The following is an 18,326-nucleotide window of genomic DNA, read 5'->3' as shown; positions in this document are numbered from 1 at the left end:
GCAGGTTTTGGATTAAATACGAACCAAACGAGGCCACAATATGAGTCAGTAATATTGGCACGTCGGCGGAAGTGTTTACGTCATCAAAACAAAACGAGAGAGAGAGAGAGTGCGAGAGAGAAAGTGAGCAGGAGGATTTTCCGCCCCATCACTGATGATGATGTGACAAGCCTACAAATGAAAAGAAAACTACACCGCAAGCCTGAAGAAACCATGACGCAGATGTAGCCTCGTCGATTTTCGTGTACGTCGAATAACTGTAGCTTTTCCTCTCGGCCTGCTTGGCGGCCGTCGACGGCAGCAACGGCACCATGGTAGAGCAGTCGGACCGAGCCCCGCTGCTGGACTGGGAGGAGATTCCACCGTCCGACCCGAACCAGGCGGCTCCGTCGCCGCCCCCGCCGCCGAAGGAAAAGGAGGCCGCGCCGTCGGGAAAGAAAACTTCGACCAGAGTCTGCCTCGCGGTGACAGAAATTAGCAAGAGGAACGACAATTCCACCACCACTAAGGCCGCCGTCCCCTGCCAACCGACAGGTGTTGTTGACGACCGGGAGAGAAGCCAGATCGGCCGGGAGAAGCTCCCCGGACACATTCGGTGCCAGGCGTCATCTCCCTTCCCGGATGTGACTGTGAGAGACCAGTGGGAAGAGAAAGATCACATCGTGGCTGTCTTTGTGGTCACCTTTAATTCACGATCAGGTGGGGAAATCTGATCGATCTTCGCTAAAACAGCGGTTCTAAAACTTTTTACTCAAAGTACTACTTAACCCTTCTCAAAAAGTAGCTTTCCAAGTAGCTACCGCCGCAATGACCCACATTTGAGTACATTAATAATGTAGTTGGGCTAAGAGTTTATCAAAATCGAAGCAGAGATTTTATACCTAAAAAAACAATTCTTGCATTTAATGTTGAGGACAAAAAGCATAGCAGTCCATGAGATTGTTGTCATATCTCTGTCGGGCTACTGACAGTATACATTATTTGTACATTCACTGTAATACAGTAGTCCTGTCATTACACCATTTGGTTGCCAGTTGACCACACGTTCTTAAGACATTTGCACCATTTGAACAATTGTTACTGTTCCCAAATTATCGCACTTCTAGTCACTTTAAACTGTTCAGTTTTCTTGAACTCTCTGTGCTATTTGCACAATTGTTCAGGAATAAAAAAAAAAAAGTCCAAATGTATTCACTTTACCAGTAACCTTTCAATGCTCAGTGATTCTCTGTACTGCGTTTTATCCATGCTTCACCTACTGGATACAAATTCCTTGTTTTCAGACAGTCTCTCTTTTTCTACATAACAAACGAACCTTCCAAAACATTGTACTGCATATAATTTTTTTTAGCACATTGCAATTATAGATTTTTTTTTTTTTGCATGTTTTGTACATTCAAGGTCAAAAATTGCAAAGTGACCCTTTTCTCTTTTTTTCTATGTAATGTGACCCTTTGAGGAAAATGTTTGGACACCAATATAGGTTGTGACACACGCACAAAATATCAAAATGCTGGTGTATTATGTAGTTTTATCGAATGGTGTGGGGGAAAATACCAAATCACCACACATTTATATTCTAGCCATCTGGTTAATAAGGTATGAGTCGTTTTGAGATGGTGGCCTTGTTCTTTTCAGCTTTGTATGTAATGTGTTGTCAATTTCCTTAACCCAACTTCTCATAGAGGATATTTCAATAGCTGAATCATTGCTTTCCCGCCAGGCCTGACCAACCGTCAACTTGTGCTGATTGAATAAGAGGAAGTGTTCATGATGAAAGTACAGTACTGACAGTGGACATCACCACATGTTACTGTTTATGTCTGTGCCAGGAAACATGGTAGAGTGGTGTCTACCTCATGACATCAACCTGGATGGAGTGGAATTCAAGGCAATGGCCAGCGGTTCCCATCGGATTACAAACGACTTTATGTATGTAATACCACCCGCACCCATTCTTCCACTGCTTCCGTGCTCACTCCTGATCCTTGTCTGACCTCCTGATAGATATTTCCGTAAAGGCTGTTACTTTGGGTTGGCCTGCTTTGCTAACATGCCTGTGGACAATGAGCTGGAACGAGGAGCCAGGATGAAGTCTGTGGGGATTCTGTCTCCGTCCTACACGCTGCTGTACCGCTACATGCACTTCCTGGAGAACCAAGTCAGGTAAGACATGCTGTGTGTTGGGTTTATTCACTTCTCAGCTGCTCATGTTGCCTGCTTGTACCTTTTTCACGTGTAATTTTTCCTAAAGCATAACTCAGGTTTTCTTTGTCATCACACACACACACAAAATATTAAAATACAATCAAATTCAGTATATGTACAGTAAAAATGACTCAGTCACAGGTGAGGGGAAGTATAATTTGAGCCCTCTCAAGTCACCGACATTACAAAACATTTCAATGTGTGTTTATGAATTCCATCCTTTCCTTACCCTTGGTATTTCCTTTTGGTACCCATTCATCTGCTTTCTGAGCTGCTTATCCTCACAAGGGTCGCGGGGAGTGCTGGAGCCTATCCCAGCTATCTTCGAGCAGGAGACAGGGTACACCCTGAACTGGTTGCCAGCCAACCGAAGGACACATACAGTGAAACAACACTCAGAATCACACCGAGGGCCAACGTAGAGTCTCCAATGAATGCATATTTTTGGGATCTGGGAGGAAATTGGAGTGCCCAAAGAAAACCCACGCAGGCACAGGGAAACATGCAAACTCCACACAAGTGGGGCTGGGATTTAAACCCCAGTCCTCAGAACTGCGAGGCTAACAATCTAACCAGATCCCCCACCGTGCCTCTTTTTGGTATATTCAGTTATATTATTTAGAGCATACTAGTTGTGAGTAAACGGTAACCACAATGGAACAGTCCTTAAGTTGTTCAGTTCCTACCTGGAGGAAAAGAGCTATTTTGTAACCATTGGAAGTGTTCAACCTCATCAAATGGCAATGACCTACGGTGTCTCTCAAGGGTCAGTTCTTGGATTTGTTCATCATACATATGCTAGCCTTGGGTGAATTCCTCAGAACTTTATTTTTGACTATCATATCTAACCAGAGGAGACACAGCAATATCTCCAGAATAGCAATGTCTCCAGATGAGTACAGTTTCAACTGAGGTGTCGTATCAGTCTACAACGAATAAGTAACTGGATGAACCAAAATTGTCCTGAATGAAGCCACAAGAAAATTGATAACAGTCATTGACGAGGATTGCTGTTAGTAAATACCTCGGGTCTCTCTTGTTAAAAGCCAAAGACTAAGTCTGAAACGTTGATGTACTCATAGATTCTGACGTGACTTTCTACAGTCATATCAAATCAATAACTCAAACTGCCTTCTACCATCTGAAAAACATATTCCGAGTGAAAGCTAGCATGTGCCATGCAGACCAGGAGAAGCTCACCCATGCTTTTAAGTTCCAAGTAGACTTGACTACTGTAATGGTCTTCTGACTGGACTCCCCAAAAAGGACACTAAACAGCTGCAGCTCACTCAGAATGCTGTCGCTCAGGTTCTGACCAGTACAAAAAGGTTATTGCATTTTACTCCAATTCTAAAGTCTCCACCCTGACTCCCAGTCATCTTAAGAATAAATGTTAAAGTTCTAATACAGTTAGGATAGCCAAGATTTTTTAATTTACTAAATGCCAGAATGGTGAAAGTATGATTTTTTTTTTTTTTAATTTTTTTTAGGGTTAAGACAAACATATGTAGTAGCATGTACAGTTACGACGCTTTGTTTCTGTTGAATTACACGACACTGAACAGATCAGCTCATGTTGCAATTACTTTATAGACTCCAGTTAAAAAATCCAGGCCATTATACTCCATTGGAGGCCTTCTACGAGGACAAGAAGGCCATCCTTCCGTCGACAGGAAATGGCAGCCTCACTGCTTGCCCCACCTGGAGTGTGACCGCCATCAACCGCTGTATGCATCCCGAAATGAAGGTATGAACGGTTGTATCGTTTAACTCTTTTGACTGTGTTAATGCTCAGCATTATCTTGAAACCTTGTTTATTTTTTGCAGATCACTCACCCAGCCGGCTGCATGTCTCAGTTTGTCCAGTTTTTTGGAGAGCAAATAATGGTGCTGTGGAAGTTTGCACTTCTTCGGAAGCGTCTTCTCATATTCTCCCCACCACCGGTAGGTGTGGTCTGCTATAGAGGTAAGAAGCTGCCACTTAAACATTTGTGTGGGGATGAAAATGACTCTGCATGTAAAAACTATTGCAATCTATACATTTTTCATTATTGGTTTAAAAAAAATCCCCAGGTTGGATATTACAAATAAATTTGGTTATCTTTGTCTTTCTGTCTCAGTTTACTGCTGTTGCAGCCTGGCCAATGTCTCTTTACCCGGAATTGGAGTGTCTGTGCCTGAATTACGACCTTTCTTCTACATTAACGTAGCAGACATCCCTAAACTGGAAACAGAGATGTCATATGTGGCCTGTGAGAGCACGTTCATTTACAATAAGTGCACTCAACCGTTAATGGACTTTAAGACAATGAAATTGGTAATCAGGTCTTTATGTTATTAGGCACCACAGAGAAGATTTTTGAGGAGAAGAAAGAGCTGCACGATCTATACATAGATAACCAAAATGTGAAAACACACCGGAGCCATTTGTTGACCCTGCTGCGACTGAATGCTGCAGATAAGGAGAGGTACAGGAAACTGAGCGAACAGAGGTATGCAACACTGCGTAATAGGATGCTGCAACAACACCCTATGTAATGTGATACAGACTGTTAATCTGATATAAATATGCCATGTCACTGATATGATGACATGATGGGAAATACTTTGATGATTGCAGAATCAATATTATCGAATTTAGAATTTGAAAACAAACACCCAACTAATAAACTGCTATTTTAGTGGGGGCGTGTGAATTAGGCAATGGCTACATTTACAAGACCTCTGTTTTTTTCCAGCATTACCGGTTGTGCATCCATTATGTGGAAACCTGCTGTTTACCATTGCATCTTACACCACATAAATGAAAACCATAATGCTGTTTATTAGACCATTAGGACCTTGGAACAGATTGAGCTTAACCTGAAAGTTTTCAGTGCAGTTATGAATACGATGCATTCAAACTCAATTCCAATGAAGTTGGGATGTTGTGTTAAACAAATAAAAAACATAATACAGTGCAATGATGTGCAACTCATGTTCACTCTATATTTAACTGACTACTGTACACTAAAACGATATTTAATGTTCAAACTGATAAACTTCGTTTTTAGCAAATTATTAACGATTACACAGCTATCTGTTTGTTTGTTTAACACAATGTCCCAACTTCATTGGAATTGGGTTTGTTTTGAAAGTAAGTTCATCAGGTTTGAACATCCAATGATTTTTCTAGGCAAATGTTGCTGTACTCTCAGGAGGTGGATGGAGACTGCACGTCGAATGAGGAGGATCTTTTTATTGTGTGAGTCCTTGAAATGTTAACTCATGGAGCTTATACTTTAGACTTAAACAGGACACAAACCTACTGGTCAAAACCTGTTTTTTTTCCCCCGACATCAAAAAACAAGAGAAAGCTAAATCATCCAAAATATCTATTAAGACCTACACCTTTACAAACAGAGGTGCTTTGGTGGGGTCCGGTGCCCCCTCAGCACAGTGGCTGGTCCCCACCGTTGCCCCACCTCCATACAGTTAGTACACGGGGGCTGGAGTAAAACAGCAGTAGCAGCCATGCACACTTACCTATGCATTTACTGCAAAGTGAAAATGAGCAAACAGAGCACAGCCTACATTTATTTACACTTCAACAACACAACAAAAATACATACAATACATTGTGGGATGCATTGCGGATGTGAAGCTTCATGTAATTTTCAATCTTATTCCCTAAAAAAAGTAAGACATACCATGAATGAATCTATTTAGACAGTCTGTGCGCATGTCTAAAACTGTATCCCTCCGATAAACTACACGCACACCAGTAAAATAGGTCTACAACTACCACTGTTTGCAGATAGGGGAGTAAACATAAGCGACTGACATAATGTGGTTGCACAAGTGTGCACACTCTTTTATGATTAGGGATGTGTCTTTGTTGAGAGGTGGCATGGTGTTTGTAGTATTTAAACAGGGGTGAGTAGAGTTTTTAGAACTACTTTAGTTCAGTCATAGGCCAAGGGAGTCATGATATCCCCTTTATGCAGTTAAAATGACCTTGAACCTTTATTCCTCTTCCAGGTTCTTCATGGAGCTTAATAACCGCATCTTCCAGATCCTGTCAGAGGTTGCAGGGAGTGCCGATCGAACCCTGACAGCAGAGCATGTTAGGGCCATGGGGCTGGATCCTCAGGGCGATCGATGCTTCCTGGTAGAGCTGCTGGAGTTATACGCCGTTGACGTCACTCTGGTTATAGACAACCTCTGCTGCCACTAGCCTTGGAAATACAGGACTAGACTGGATGTTGGTGACCGTATGACACACACACTCGCACCGAGACACACTACTTTCACCCTGAGCCTTCATCTGTTGCCTGCTTTTCCATTGTCAATGTTTGTTTTCTTTTGTGTACATTGTCTCATCTGGCTTTGTAAGGAGAATGGACTGACTCCTGGCCGATGGTGCTGTGTCTTATTACTGTACACTTTCTGGTTTTGCTCACCTGACTTAATTTCTTTTTTCAACACTGGATATGTGGTCGATAATATTAGGGTGTGGGTGCTTCCCTGTACACCGCTCACCTAGTATTTTGTTAGTGCTGGGATTGAATTGGAATGTCATTCTGCTGTGATTCTTGGACATTTGTCAGAGGATTGACCACTCTTTGGCCTTTTTTCAAAAATGAAGCAATAGAAGTCTGCATCTTTGTCGGCGGTATGCTTTTGTGTTTCGTAAATAATGCGTTCACTTTTTGGCACCTTCAAGTTGAGAAACATTAATGAGTTGAATTCTCAATTAATGTGATTCTATGACACAATGTTTTTGTGAATGCTGTGCCATTTGTAACGGGACTGTTTCCTGATGCACACGCTGATCATTCATATTACGTGCTCAGAAAAAAAATCATTTTACCTGAAGGGCACATCAAACTCACCCCGAGAAATCAGATCCAACCTGTCACATCTTTTTTTTTTTTTTTTGTACCTACTTCGTGTTTCTTGTTAAATTGAATTTGATTGTTCTCATTTTGGCAGAAAAAAGTGCCAAGATTGCAATTTGTCCGTACTTGTTAAGCACATTCCAAGCATTTTATTCACTAGATCCCTTCTTAACATAAATTTAACACAATAGCATTCGTAGTTGGTTACTACCATATACCATAACTTCTGATTTAAGATTCAATCTGTGGAGGAAAATATATACATGATAACAAGAAATCTAGAGGCACTTAATTCAACCATAATATGATGAGGTGACTAATATACATGGGAACTATAACCACAATGTGCCCACAATGAAAATGAGTTTAACATAAGTTCTTTAGGGGTACAATGTTTTGTCACTGGTACTTAAAAGGTACTCTTTAAACTTATTATTATTTTTTTACCATTTGAGAACAAACCTGTACATTTTTGGCCCTGGAAAAAAATAGTTACCTCATACTCCCATTAGTGTGTGAATCATGACACAAGTAGTGCCCGTATTAGCAACACAAAAACTGAGCAGATTGGGGGGGGGACTGTGGACTACGCCATGCTCTGGTCGCCAGTCAATCACAGGGTAAATGCGTAAACATAACCCACTGTCAAACAATTGCTTCTACAGGTGAGCTTATGGACAGAAAGAACAATGATGTGGTTAGTGATTTTTTTTTAATTATTATGAAGGAATGTTAAATAAAAATGCTCTGATGTTGTCTTCTATCCTGCTTCTGTCATTAAATTGGATTAAGGTTGGTGTGATGTATCAACTTGTGTTAGACCTCAGTTCATTGCTGTTTGGAATATTTCAGGTCAGAAACAGGATTTCTCAGCATCCACAGTCAATGACTTTGAGAAACATATTGGGTGTATGGCATACATTTGTGTAGCTTACATCAGGAGGGACAGAAATTGATCCTTATTTCTGACACTTAGGAGATTGTGTGTTTTGTCATATTGTTGGTAGGATGTTGATGATAAGTTTACTAAAACAGTTCTAAGGCTAGTTTATCAGCTTCTCTATCGTCTGTGAGCTTTTTTTAATGAAGAATCCTTGATGGAGTGCCAAAGAGATCCTCCTTCTCCCTCTGTGACAAAGTTCTCTTTGTATAGAGACGCTAAACAGAAGCTTTAACTCTTCCTTGTTGAAATTCATGAAATAAAAACCTTCGCCGCTTCTCTCTTTTCATTGCAATCTCATTGAGTAAATCCCAGTCTGGAGTGGGATCAAGTGTGTTTGAACACTACTGGCACACTGTGGAAGTAATCTATCATCGTTAGTCTAGGTAATAATTTTGTTCCATGTTGGAACACTGAGGCTGGGGTTAGTAGAACTTTACTGAGGTGGTTCTCAAAGATCGAACTGACCTTTGGCAAAATGAGAGGCATTCTATCCAGGCTGAGAAGCCTTATTGCGGTTTTGACCCCCATGCTTCCTAGTTTGGTGTATTAAACAGCAAGTGCAATTTGTATTGTGCATATTTAAAAGAAGAAAAATGTTTTCGTTTTAAATGGGGCCTTAAGCAAATGTGACTTACTACACGGTCTGTTATACTGTATGTGTATGTTAAAAGATACATACAGGACTCCTCAGCACATATAACTGATCTGTTGCCTTGGACCAGTCTATTTACTTTTCAGCAGCCTCCAACATTATTTGCATTACTGTTGTACGTTAAATATCAGCGTGAATGTACATACATACAAATACACAATCGTGTAAGACTCATTTTGATGTTCACTGATGCATACCAGCATTAGCTACAATTACTGTTTGTACAATGTGTCACTCTGAATGTCCAAAACTATTGCACACCATGTACATTTTGTACTTGACTGTAAAATATATCAAGAATAATCATTGTAAGTAATCCTTAAAATACACATAAAGTCAGTAGCATGAGCAACTGTTTATTTCACTGTACTTTGTATGACAATAAAACATGGACTGATGGATGGTTGTTCTGTCACCATTTATTTTACATCCATCTCAACCATCCTTTTGTCTTGCCAAAAAGTTCAGTTTAGGCGTTCAAAAATGGCAACATGGGAAAGGCTCGAGCACATTTGTGACATTACACCCAATGAACACTTTGTAGATTACACGTGCAAGAGCCAAACCAAAAAGGAATTTATACTTAAACTGGTGAAAATAAAGAATACTACATTTTTTCCGAGCCGCTTATCCCCCTGAGGGTCGCGGGAGTGCTGTAGTCTGGCCCAGCTATCTTCGGGCAGGAAGCAGGGTACACCATGAACTTGTTGCTAGCCAATCGCAGGGCAGATAAAAAAAAAACAAACAAAAAAACAACCATTTGCAGACACAATCACACCTATGAGCAATTTAGTGTGTAACTCTTGAATATTACATATCTACACTAAATTGTTTCACGGTATTAGTTTAAGTTTAGTGATACATTTCAGAAAGCTTACCCTTTAGCACTTCTTTATGGCGCCAGGTCTTTAGGCCTAATCCACAATTACTGTTAATTTGAGTTTTATAGGACAATTTATTACTGAAACATGATAAAGAAGTCACAAACTGTTGACAAAAGGCTGTTAATAAAGTAAAGACAATGTATACATGGAATACAGGCTAAAATCATTATGCAATGTAACTGAAAACCATTTTATCTTTATTTACATGATATAGACAGACACCAGTTAATGACAGTTTAAAAATGATGGTGAGGGGGCGTTGTTTTTGTTTCATAATACAGTATTTTGTTAAGGTGGTGTTGCTTCTCATTTTTTTTCATGTCTTTTTGTCTCTTCTCCAATTCCTGTTAACTGCACCTGTGACAGAAGCTGTTGTCTGCGCTCTGCACTCATAAAAAAATGTAGTTTCCGTGGCAACAGTCTAATCTCAACAGGCATGACCTCATATTCCTCATTGTCAATGTTGAAGAAGCCGCCGATTCCCTGCAGGGTGACAACGCAGAGGTAAACAGTCACACATGTCCTGTTTGCTTTCATATGTTGTGACATTATCGTTATCATAGCTGTAGTATTGAATTGACCTCTGGCAACTGCAGCCGGCAAGCACTGGCTTCCAGTATTTTGGAGTTTGCAGTGAAAACAGTTGGGTCGTTATGTTTTTGGGTTCTGCGAAGAGGGAGGAAAATTAGCTTTGTTGTATTTTAAGACAGAATTTCAGTGTTCCAAAGTAGATAAATACACCAACCCGACAGTGATGAATTCACCAACAGTGACGTTATCAGACTCTGCACAAATCATCATGGAGTCATTAAGGCGCTGCAAATTCACAAAAAGACAAAGTTAGGAGAAATAGAATTGTGAGAAAGTGCTATCAGTGCACTTTGTGTCTTATTTTAATATGTCAAACTGACACGTTCGACAGGGTTCTTGTTATGCGTTTGAATAAACAGCTCGACTGAAGATAGCTTCTTTTCCTTCCATTGCTCTGTTTCTTCTGCTTTTGGGGGCTCTGGGGAAGCACAGTTATTAACTGAGAGTGTACTCTTAAAACAGTCGTCAGCACGCTCTCATATAAACAATACCCTCTTTGGGTGGATTCCAGTAGTTTTTCAGCCTGCGGATAATCCGAAATAGCAGGCTGGGTCTGGGAGGCTTATGAGGAGGCGAGTCGGGGGGCCGAATGGTGGGAGCCAAGTAGTTGACTGTGACGTCACGTATTAAGGGCCACTCCTATATCATTTTAAAATGATGCACAATTCAAACAAACACATGACCGAGTGAAGATCACACCATATATGCCTTGCGTCACAGTACGTTTATGCCTACCTGAAGGGTGCGAAACCAATGAGCAGCATTTGTCTTCAGTGGTCCAAGGTACCAATATCTATGGAAAACATTGTAAGTTCATTTTATTCTTCACACGCAAATATCACGAGTTGAAATGAGGAATAGTCATTTACATGATGGTGCAAAATCATGTTCATGACATTATTTCTAATCAGTTTAGCTACTAAATAGGATGCTCAGCATGAACTAGTCACACTTAAGAGTTTTGACCTTAAAATACAAAACTAACGGAAAAATACTTTTTACTATATTGTTTTCAATGTATTTAATCAAGATACAAGCTTTAACTGTTATTTTTGTATGTATGAGTTGATTTCTTTAGTGAATTTTGTTTTTCTATTTTAAGACGTCACTTTTTAAAAATTGAAATGACTCCTTTAAATTCCATTCTATTCCATAAGTTTATTACAAGTATAAGTCTTGTCATATCAAGTACTAGATTGTCAAAGTTCAACAAAATTACCCTTATATATGATGGATGTATTGTATTTCTGTATCAACCTTTACTAAAATGTTTGGAAATGAAGAATGCAATACAGTAATCCCTCTCTATTTCGCAGATCACTGATCGCGGATTCAGTGCATCGCGGGTTTTTTTCACCCCCCCCCCCAAAAAAAAAAGGTTGTCTCACAGTATGTACTACCAGTAAAAAGCCAGATTCACCTTTTGGAGCTGATTGGCTGCATCATCGAAGCTCCACCCAGCAACCCCCTTTCTCCCTCCCTTCTTCCAATGCGCCATTTTGCATGGCTGTAGACTCTGTGTGCATATCCTCTCTAGTTCAAATTGCATCCAAAGCACTCGTGCTAGATCTTAAACGTGCTGCCGAAACATCCAAGGTGAAGAGAAAGATGAAACACAGGATTGCTTGAAAATGAAGCTGCTTTTGTTTTGTGGACAGGGGATTGCAAAAAAAAAAAAAAAAAACGGCTTGGTCACAATCAGGAGGGAGAGGAGGGAGCTGATGGATCAGCAAAAAAGTGAAACTTTTGGATAAGATCAAAGACCGCAGAAGTTTCGCTTTTGTGGCACCATGATGGTGTGAATGAATCAGCAGCGCGCCACATAAAGAATGATGTGGTAAACATCTACCTAAACCTGCAATGTAGCATTTAAGCCCTCGAGGACGAGGCAAAGGTTGGTTTGAAAACTTTCAAAAGCGTGCAACACTATGGTATGAGCTGTCGAGTTTAGGAATTGTGTTGACGGCGTTATGTCTTTGTACAGGGTTTTGGATGAAATGGATTAATTGTACATAAAGTTCTCATATTTGGTCTCCTGATTTGCTTTGAATGCTCTCTTGCAATTCTTAATAAGCTTCTATTAACATGCGTTGGCTTTGTTTGCTTACGGTTGTTTATTTATCGACTCACGGTTGCTTTATTTATCACGTATTTGTTACATTTCGTACCACCCTAAGGAAATTTGCCCAAAACGATGGTGAGCGAGACACATCCCACATTCTCCTCGCGAGCAAAAGTTCCTATTGTCAGGAGGGGGCGCTACACCGGCGAAATGAAAGTGATGCAACAGCGGCGCCCCCCAAGAGACGTCACAACAACGCGCCACAGGCATTTGGTGCTACACGAGAAGACCACGCGTTTGCTTTGTGACTTTCTGTACTGCAATAAAAATCTCATTTTATTGTTATTGTTTAACTAGACACTTGCAGTGTTGGAATTTTTGTCTCCAGTGGGCAATGTGTAAAAGCAGTACTGTTGATTAAACATTCTGGTACCCACACGGCAGCCCCGGCAGAACGGACGTGATGTCGCAACAAGGCGTCCCGGGCATTCGGTGCTACTAGGCAAGACCACTTGTTTGCTTTGTGACTTTCTGTACTGCAATAAAAATGTTATTTTATTATTGTTTAACTAGACACTTGTAGTGTAATTTTTGTCTTAAGTGGGCAAAGTATAAATGCTGTACTGTTGATTAAATATTCTGGTACCCACACGACAGGCTCCACCAGAAGTCTGAGTGATGAATTCTAACTATACAGTGATATAATACAGTGTTTTGTAATGTCTAATTTTATATTATAGATTTTTAAGACTGTATATATTATTTACAAGGTTTTATAATTAAAGATTTAACTAAATACCACTTTTTGTCTCAAATTTGCAAAGTACAAAAACTGTTTACGTATTTTAAACATTCTGGTACCTCAATAAACATACATCCCCCGCGACTTCACGGTTTTTACTTTTCGCGGGTGGTTCTGGTACCAATAGATACTTTTTACGTGACGTCATGAGTCACATGTTAACCACGCCCACTGGACGGCAAAACTACAATACAACTCACGTGTTTTAGTGATCTTTTTGTGAATATTGGCTTGCTTATAACCGTGTTACGGCCTTTTCGTGATGGTATTTCATTGTGTGGCTTATGATTGTCAGAACAGACAGAAAAGGGTCTGACACTTCAGGCATTGTTTACCTTTTGCTGGGCATTCAGCTAATTTTCTGTGCTATCCTTCACACTTGTTACATATCTTTACGGAGGTCTTTGGCCTGTCAGTATGCCTCCTCGCACACACAGTGAAACTTTGCTTTCTATGTTTGGGGCGGATAACGTGAACCTCATGGCTGTCGCTAACCATAACCTTTAGCTGGACTTTTGCTAACTCATGGGAGCGGGCAATGCTAATCGCTTTTATTTTATTTATTTTTTTTTTATAAGAGTGTGAGCACCCGCCCCTGGCTGAGTAAATTTTCACGCACACTCGGTGAGTTGGTAGCGAAAAGTATGCGGTCTCTAACCATCTCATGGCTGTTTGCGTAGTTAAAGTCTTTAAGCTACAGCTTGAGTTCTGTCACAAAGTGCTCACATGACTCACAGTTACCTTGTGCCTTCTCGTGAAACAGTATCTAGCAAATATGGGGTTTGCTTTCGGAGTGAGGTAATCAGAAAATTTTTCGTAATAAGTTTTTAGCAACTTATCTTCGTCTCCAGTCACTGTCCACGTATCCCGTCCTTTTTCGCCGATCCACAGCAGGAGGAAACCGCACTTTTCCTCTTCAGCTGTTTTTAAGCGGTGCTGTGAACATGAATTCGGCGCGTTGCTTGAATCTCCGCCACGCATGTGGTAAATTGGGTGAGTTGGAACACTGAATGCCTCCTCATCATCTACGTTCGTTTTTTTCCCCCCGTGAGTTTGTTTTTTTTTTCGTTCCCGTGAGTCCATAGTTACACTTCCGTCATTCTGACCCCATCTTATGATTATGGTGTCATGTTATTGAATAACGTAGACTTGAGTCCAACTGTACTTTTTAAACGTGGGTGACATTTATTTCGCTTCCCAACCTTGATAGCTCACTTCCTTATCGTCCTGTCTCGTCGCGCCCCGCTGACGTCGACACAATGTTCTCAGTTTCACATGTGGCTTCTTTCTTTATTTATTCCTCACGCCAGCACAAGTGGCTCAATCACTTCTAGTTAGTGTTCTTTTGTCAAAGGACTTTCAAGACAAAAGCTCAAACGATAACCGTAGCCAAAACATTGCAGTAAACATTTATTGCTTCCTAGCCATGATATGTAGACACAATCTTGCCGTCCAAAACAAACAAACAAACACACGGTCGGCATGACGTCAGTGAAAAGTATCTATTAACTGTGAAAAACGAGGGATTGCTGTACCAGGAAATTCTAATTTAGGTGACCAAAATCCAAACTCTCACTTGCTAACAGTTGCGGAGACATCTCTAAAAGCACCCCATCGCAGTCCCATCAGAGCAAAGACAGGCTTCTCTGCTTCGCCCTGAAAACACACACCCGGACGTGTAAATTTATCTCAAAACACAGACTAAAACGCTCGTATTCAAATATAAGAACGTTTTGGAATGAGGTTTCTTACTTGTATCTGTAGTACATCCAGAGACACTGTTTCTCCCTTCAGGATGGACAAAGTCGCTGACGTAATGTCCCTGCAAATTTATAGACAGCTGAAGAAAAATGTCTAAACATTTAGACAGCTTTCAGTACAATTTTGCTCCGTTTTGGATTCCTGCAAACAAACCACTGAACATGGCGGATGAAACAAATAGTCTCGAAAAGGTCCCTTAAATTTATGAAATACCTTCACAGCTGACCATGGCTCAATGTAGCTTATTTCAACAGGACATACAATAGACAATGTACTTATTTGGATAAAAATAGCTGGGTTAAAAATTAAATATCTCGAGTAACTTGTCTATTTTTAAAAATGTGTCTGAGTTAGTAATCTGGATTTCTGCTAATTTACATGACAAGCACTTGCACCATGGTTTTCCATCCATGACTTGGACAGCTAGGCTGGGTGTAGATCCGATGCCACATTCAAGCAAAGGTACGTGTCAGTGCCGTATTTGTGTTTAGTGATGTGGCCATGCGGCACTTAGACACAAGAGAAAGCCAAACACCACCTGGAATGTGCATGCTTGCCGATGAGATTGGTATGTAAACTCTCATATAATTCTTTATCATTGTGGTGTTTTGATAAACGCATGACAGTTGAATGCAAAATATTGCTCCCTTAAAGGGCCACTGTCATGAAATGCATGATTTTTAGGATGTTATTAATGAAAAAAACGGCAGCCGAAATGGCCCCATCTGTTTTTTCACCACAAAACATGGTTTTGACGTATACAGCTTTTTGTAACCCCCGCCATGAAAATCCTCTCGAGGGATTTGTTTTTGAGAAGAAGCAGGAAGTGACGTACATGGAAGGACTGCCCTCAAATGGACTCGTTTGTTTCTATTAGTTTTATCTCCAGGAAGGTAGCTCGTTGTTCCTTCGTGTTAGCCAAAATGCCGGCTCATTGCATTGCTGGACATTGCTTGAACAGTCGGGAGGATGGATTTACCCTTCTTAAGTTTGCAAGAGACCCGGTTCGTTGTGAAAAATGGATTGCACAGGTGCAGAGGACGAGAGCTTTGTGGGTTCCAAATTACAGGTAGGTCTGGATACAACTACTAAAAAAAAATAATAGTTTGGGTCAGACCACGTAATCAGTCTCTCATAACGTAACAAAAGATCCACATACGTACGACAGGCGTGCTAAATGTGTCAATGTGCGCATCGGACGGTGTCAGGCTGCTGCGTCTCTTCGCCAGCGAAGGCTGCGCGTCGGGCTCGTGAACGGCAGCGGCTCTGAACAATGCTGCAAACAATGCTGAACTCAGCCGCTTGCGACGACGACACCGTAAAGCATCCTGGCTCGACGGTGTTGTTTATTGCGGACGGCAGCGGCTATGAACAATGCCCTACAGCAGCCCAGCTCGGCTCCGTGATACACACCGGCTGAGGCGCCACGTCCGCCGGTCACGGCTTCGGTGAAGTCTGCGCGTCGGGCTTGTGGACAGCTGCGGTTCTGAAGAACGCAGCCGACAATGCCTCACTCAGCCGCGTGCGACGACAATGCAGTAAAGCGCGCCGGCTCGACGGTGTTGTTCATCGCGTACGTGATAAGCCATCTCGGCGCCGAAAATGAGCCACAATGGCCTGCTGCGATGAGCCGTGATGGCTCATCTCCGCCGCGGAAGTGGACTGGACGGGGAGACGGTTCGACTAGAAACAAAATTGTAGTATTTCTCCGGTAACTTCACCCGGTTGTGTGGTGTTCTCCTTTTCGAAAAGAGCTTCTGTGTCAGAAGGGGCGTGTTCGTCTCCCATAGTGGGGTGTACCGCATGTTTTCATTGGCAAATGTCCAGGTGACATCACGGACAGAGGATTCAGCCAATATGGCGACCACTTGGATGTCGTAGAATGACACTTCTGCAACTTTGCACAAGGATGATGTGCTCTCTGCTCACATTTATTTTTTCGTATAGACATTGAAGTGAATCATGTTATATGTATTTTTCATTGCAATATCTATTTTAGAATGTTTATAGGGATGACACTTGACCTTTAAACTGCTACATTTATCTGACTAACAGGTAAAATAAATCCCAGATACAAGGTATTTGGGATTTCTGAGTGAGGAAAAAAAAACAAACAAAAAAAAAAAAAACATTAAAAGCTCAAAGGGAATCACCACTTGAGTTGATTCGTGTGACACAGGTTAAAATTGATTCAGATGAATTCAGATCCATTATGAAGAGTTCAATACTCACTTGACCTTGTTGTCGCTTAGGATGTGAAGACTGGTGCTTATGGCATTTCTACAGCCAAGTGGAATGAATCCAATTGGTGTTTGACTAAATGAGTCCTGCAGACAAACATCAGTTAGTGCTGAGGTACAACACGCAATAGCACTTTTTTGAAAGTTAATATTACGCTAGAAATCTAGAAATGATCATAAGGTAAACTTACTTGATCTGACCTCCGCAGTAAACCTGTGATGACTTCCTGCAAAGTACCATCTCCTCCGGCTACAATCAACATGTCTGTGTGTTCCATGAGATCCATCATTTTTTTGGATTGACCTTCATAATCTGTCTGGAAGGAAACATATGCCATGACTGCTTACTTGTGGTCTTGACATCTAAAATCCAAAATAATAATTGTAATACTTTCACAATTGTGATTTCAATGCCAGCCAGATGTAAAATAGGAGCAGCATTCTTTTCAAACAAATTGTTGGCTTTCCTGTGAGGGGTGGAAACATACACTTAGCAAGCAAAATTAAACAAAACATACATTTTGTAAGAATTAAAGACTATCTGGATGATGTCTATTCTTACCCATTACAAGCTGCAGGGTTAAGGATCACGGTAGCCTTCTTTAAGCGCTCATTTGGTGCTATGAGCTGGCGCCCAAATTCCTAAAAATTAATAAATGGACTTTTTGGAGCATATAACAATATAGTTACTAGTTAATGCATAGTAAATGTGCATTTTATTGGACTCACCCGGGCTTCGAGGCAAGCCTCTCTCCGCAATACACTGTCACTAAAACAATAAAATAAACGGAACCTAAGGCACAAATGCAGGTTGATGTTGTGTTTTGTCCAGTTGATGGTGATACTCACCAGTATTTACCATAAAGCCAATGAGTTCCATAAGATAGAACACACACAGCAAATGTGGATTTCTTCCAATGATTACGCAAGGTCCGAAAAACTTTAACAACCCGCGCCATTCTATATTGTTATTATAATTTACGCTCAACCGGAGACGACCCCCCAAAATTGTAATGACATATTACACCTGTAAAATATGTTTACATGCAGCGGTCACCACTCCTTACAACTATCACAAGCATGGTGGTGTTACCCCAATATATTCCGGGTAGACATAGAAGAAAACCATTGGTTCCATCTGTGGAATTACAGTATTATTCTCCCGGTTTGAAGCTTGGAATTAATTATTTTAAATATGTTCCAAAATAATTATCATTTGAATGCCAAGGCGTAGTAGTATAATCAAATAACCTGTAAGATATACATGAAGTGCTATCAATCTCGGAGGACTACAATTTCTATA

The 18,326-nt window shown here is 40.9% G+C and overlaps 2 protein-coding genes across 2 annotated transcripts; one reads left to right on the top strand and one right to left on the bottom strand.

Annotated features, from left to right (window-relative positions):
• The first annotated feature begins 24 nt into the window (after nt 1-24).
• Nucleotides 25-8,307, top strand: dennd11 (DENN domain containing 11). The gene is made up of 9 exons (XM_061821410.1): nt 25-699; nt 1,833-1,932; nt 2,008-2,166; nt 3,802-3,955; nt 4,036-4,174; nt 4,329-4,460; nt 4,550-4,700; nt 5,384-5,452; nt 6,229-8,307. Exons 1-9 carry the CDS (start codon nt 312-314, stop codon nt 6,422-6,424), a joined length of 1,488 nt encoding a protein of 495 aa, XP_061677394.1. The 5' UTR covers nt 25-311; the 3' UTR covers nt 6,425-8,307.
• Nucleotides 8,308-9,082: 775 nt separating this feature from the next.
• agk (acylglycerol kinase) lies at nt 9,083-18,319 on the bottom strand. The gene is made up of 14 exons (XM_061821411.1): nt 17,873-18,319; nt 17,753-17,792; nt 17,586-17,665; nt 17,415-17,490; nt 17,215-17,340; nt 17,016-17,110; nt 14,775-14,844; nt 14,599-14,678; nt 10,894-10,951; nt 10,650-10,797; nt 10,479-10,576; nt 10,313-10,383; nt 10,149-10,233; nt 9,083-10,050 (listed from the first exon to the last, which is right to left on the bottom strand). The coding sequence occupies exons 1-14, from the start codon at nt 17,980-17,982 to the stop codon at nt 9,874-9,876; spliced, it is 1,314 nt and encodes a 437-aa protein (XP_061677395.1). The 5' UTR covers nt 17,983-18,319; the 3' UTR covers nt 9,083-9,873.
• Nucleotides 18,320-18,326: the final 7 nt, after the last annotated feature.

The sequence above is a fragment of the Syngnathoides biaculeatus genome, chromosome 6, assembly GCF_019802595.1.
Source record: "Syngnathoides biaculeatus isolate LvHL_M chromosome 6, ASM1980259v1, whole genome shotgun sequence".
Lineage (NCBI taxonomy): Eukaryota > Metazoa > Chordata > Actinopteri > Syngnathiformes > Syngnathidae > Syngnathoides > Syngnathoides biaculeatus.
This window is presented reverse-complemented; position numbering and strand designations above follow the sequence as displayed.